Source organism: Chlorocebus sabaeus, chromosome 11, assembly GCF_047675955.1.
Source record: "Chlorocebus sabaeus isolate Y175 chromosome 11, mChlSab1.0.hap1, whole genome shotgun sequence".
Taxonomy (NCBI): domain Eukaryota; kingdom Metazoa; phylum Chordata; class Mammalia; order Primates; family Cercopithecidae; genus Chlorocebus; species Chlorocebus sabaeus.
Genome location: NC_132914.1, coordinates 79,825,423 through 79,828,594, shown reverse-complemented (window position 1 = coordinate 79,828,594; position 3,172 = coordinate 79,825,423). Strand labels below are relative to the sequence as shown.

General features: G+C 44.9%; 1 protein-coding gene across 1 annotated transcript; it reads right to left on the bottom strand.

Annotated features, from left to right (window-relative positions):
* Positions 1 to 355: 355 nt before the first annotated feature.
* On the bottom strand, positions 356 to 1,334 carry LOC103238799 (calponin-2). The gene is given in 2 exon segments (XM_008004150.3): positions 356 to 421; positions 423 to 1,334. Coding segments are annotated over 2 exon segments (930 nt in total). The 5' UTR covers positions 1,302 to 1,334; the 3' UTR covers positions 356 to 370.
* Positions 1,335 to 3,172: the final 1,838 nt, after the last annotated feature.

The window sequence follows — 3,172 nt, the reverse complement described above, 5'->3', positions numbered from 1 at the left end:
TGCAGAGAAACCACAAACTGCTCAGCTGACAAAAGGGGGAAGACGCGAAGCAACCAGAAACCTTTGGGAACCGTTTAGTCTCTTCTCCCCAACACAGCCTGAACGTGCCAGCACGGACCCTCGCCCTACACGCCCTACACGTATCGGGATATGGCCTTGACCTCCCTCCCCCACAGCCCGGTGGCTCAGCCCTGCAAAGGACCAAGGCAAAGGGGAAAAAAGCTCTGCTGCCTGATCCCACACTGCCACTCACAGACCCTTGGTTGATTGGCAGCACTGAACCGGCTAAGAAAAAAACAAAGATGAAAACACAGAAAAATCCAAAAACCCAGACGGGGAGACGATGTGGGAAGAGAGCGAGCTGGGAGCCTCAGTAGCCGGCCTCCTCCTGGTAGTAAGGGGGATATTCTGGGACCTCCCCCCGGGTCCGGGCAGTCGCCGGCGCCTGAGGGAGCCCCATCGGCCACTGTGCCTTGTGGGCAATACTTGGGGTCATATATCTGTCGGCCCAGGCCGAAGACCTGGCCGCTCTGGTTGGCACCCTGCGTGTAGCCCATCTGCAGGGACATGGAGGAGTTGTCACACTTGTCGGTTCCCAGCTTGGTGTCATAGATGTGCCGCCGCGTCCCGGGAGCCGTCATGCCCACCTGGCTCGCACACTTGTTTGTGCCCATCTGGAGGCTGATGGTCGAGTGGTCCATGGGGGCCAGGATATGGTTCTTGGGGTCATAGAGATGCCTCCTCGTGCCGTACGCGGTCATGCCCGACTGGCTGGCGCATTTGTTGGTGCCCATCTGCAGCCCGATGACAAACTGGCCGGCCTTCATGGTGGCGTCATCGAAATTCCGCTCCTGCTTCTCCGAGTACTTGACGCCGATGTCCACCCCGCTCTGCAGCCCCTTAGTCTTGGCCTTCCCCGTCAGGGCGAGAAGAGACACCTGCACCTGTGTCATGTTCCCACTCTCAAACAGGTCGTTGGCCTCGAACAGGTCCACGGGGTTCATGCCGTAGCTGACCATGGCCTTGATGAAGTTGGACAGGTTTTCTAGCTGGTGCCAGTTCTGCATGGAGTGGTTGATCTTGGGGACGGAGCCCGGCTGTAGCTTGTTCATGAGTGTGCATAAGATAGTTCCGTCCTTCAGGCCTTTCTGGAAGTCGGGGCCGATGGAGAGGCCGGTGAGTCCCTGGATCCAGGTGCGGAGCTCTGCCTCCTTCTGGGGGTCATATTTGGACAGGAGCCGGTTCTTGACCTCGGCCGACAGCCCGTACGAGGGGCCCTTGTTGAACTGCCTGGAGCTCATGGCTGGCTGGTGGGTGGCGGGGCAACAGCCCCACTTCTTAATATTATTGCATTGGAAATAAAGTTTCAATATGAATTTTGGAGGGAGACATAATCATTCAAACCATAAGATGGACTAAAGAGGGAAAGTCTTCCCTTTTTCTGTGTTTTACAAGCTCCTGTGTTCTTTAATAATCTTTAGGAAACAGGAAACATCTTTTGGACACAAACTGAGTTGGACTTTCTGTTACTGGGATGGGTACATATTGAGCAGATCAAATTTCAGGCAATTTTTTTTTCCTGAATTCTAATGTTACAGGCAAATGTATACAAATAACTAATAGGATATTTAAATTTTTGCTAAGAAATGTCTTAATTTAGAGATGGCATTGTATCTCTGCATTGATTTTAGGTAGTTATAATATACTAGACGGTAATCAGGTTTTATCCTTAACCAAGTCACAAATTCCAACTACACATAGCAACAAAGAAGCAGTCATATCTTCTTGAAACTTCAGACACTGTGTATGATGTGAGAAAGTAAAGGTACATACCTTGACATAAACATGACCCTTCCTGGAAGAAGAAACTCCAAGCATGGGTCCTTCACCCTTTGAAATAGAAGAGAATCCACCCATGTGAAGTGCAATCTGTGAAGCATTTATATGTGAAGCATAGCATTGTCAGTGCACAGTGAATGTTGAGTTTCTTTGTAAGATAATTTATCAAGTAGAAAATAATTTATAGGCATGATGGGAGTGAATTCTTGCTGTAGTGCATTTGAAACTTTTATTCCATTTGCAGTATTGAATTTAAAGTTAAATTTAATAGACTTTATACAAATAAGTTATTTCTAAGACATTTTTCAAAGGGCCCATTCAATGAAGTATCGCTAATGGCCACTTAATCATCCAACTAAGGCACAGATAAAGCACTATGGGAAGTAAAATGGTGTGTGCAAAGCTATTCTATTTATATAAGCAATGGAAAGAAAATGGAAGTCTTCAGTATCCTCACTGAGCTCTCTACCATGATTATTGTCCCTCTTTATTTTTTCTTCCTCAATATTACCAACATATATACTTTTATCATCTTGGGTAATGTCTGTTTAAGAGGACAAAGAATCATTTGGATTAATGTATTTATTTCCCCTGTACTTGGAATTTTCTCATTCCTTTATTTTTTATTTGAAAATAGTTAATGAGTACCTATTAAATACCAGACATTAAACTAGATGGTTGGGAAACAAAGAAAAATAAGACAAAATTGTAGTCTAAAGCAGTTGTTCTTATAAGATGGTCAAGGACAAGTATCATTAGCATCAGCCTAGAACTTGTTAGAAATGCAAATTCTCTGGCTTCTGATTTCACCCAATAATTTGTGTTTTAACAGCTCCTCCAGGTGATTCTCATCTACACTCAGTTTTGGGAATCACTTATCTAACAAAAGAAAGACATGCAATTATAGTTGCAAAACATTTTAACAAGGTGAATAAACATTAGGTATAAATTCCTATTGGAACAGAGAGGAGGAACTTCTAACCTCTTCTATATTTAGTATAGAAAATACATGCTCTATCTAAGATGCACATATGTTCTTGGCATCCTTCCCATGCAAAAAACACTTCATTGCTCTCTATTGCTTTCAGAATAAAGTCCGGGACTCCTAGCATGGCATTTGAGGGTTTCCAGGCTTTAGCCTCTGCCTGTTCTCTAGCCTCATCTCTTGCCACTCCACCAACATCATACAGTTTGTAGCACTCATACACACCATACTATTTTCACCTTTCTTCTGCCTACAGTATCTTGACTTCAGATGCATTCACAACATTGTACAACATTATGACTCCACTAAGGAGTAGTCTGCTAAGGGAAGTCTTTCCTAACTCTTCCC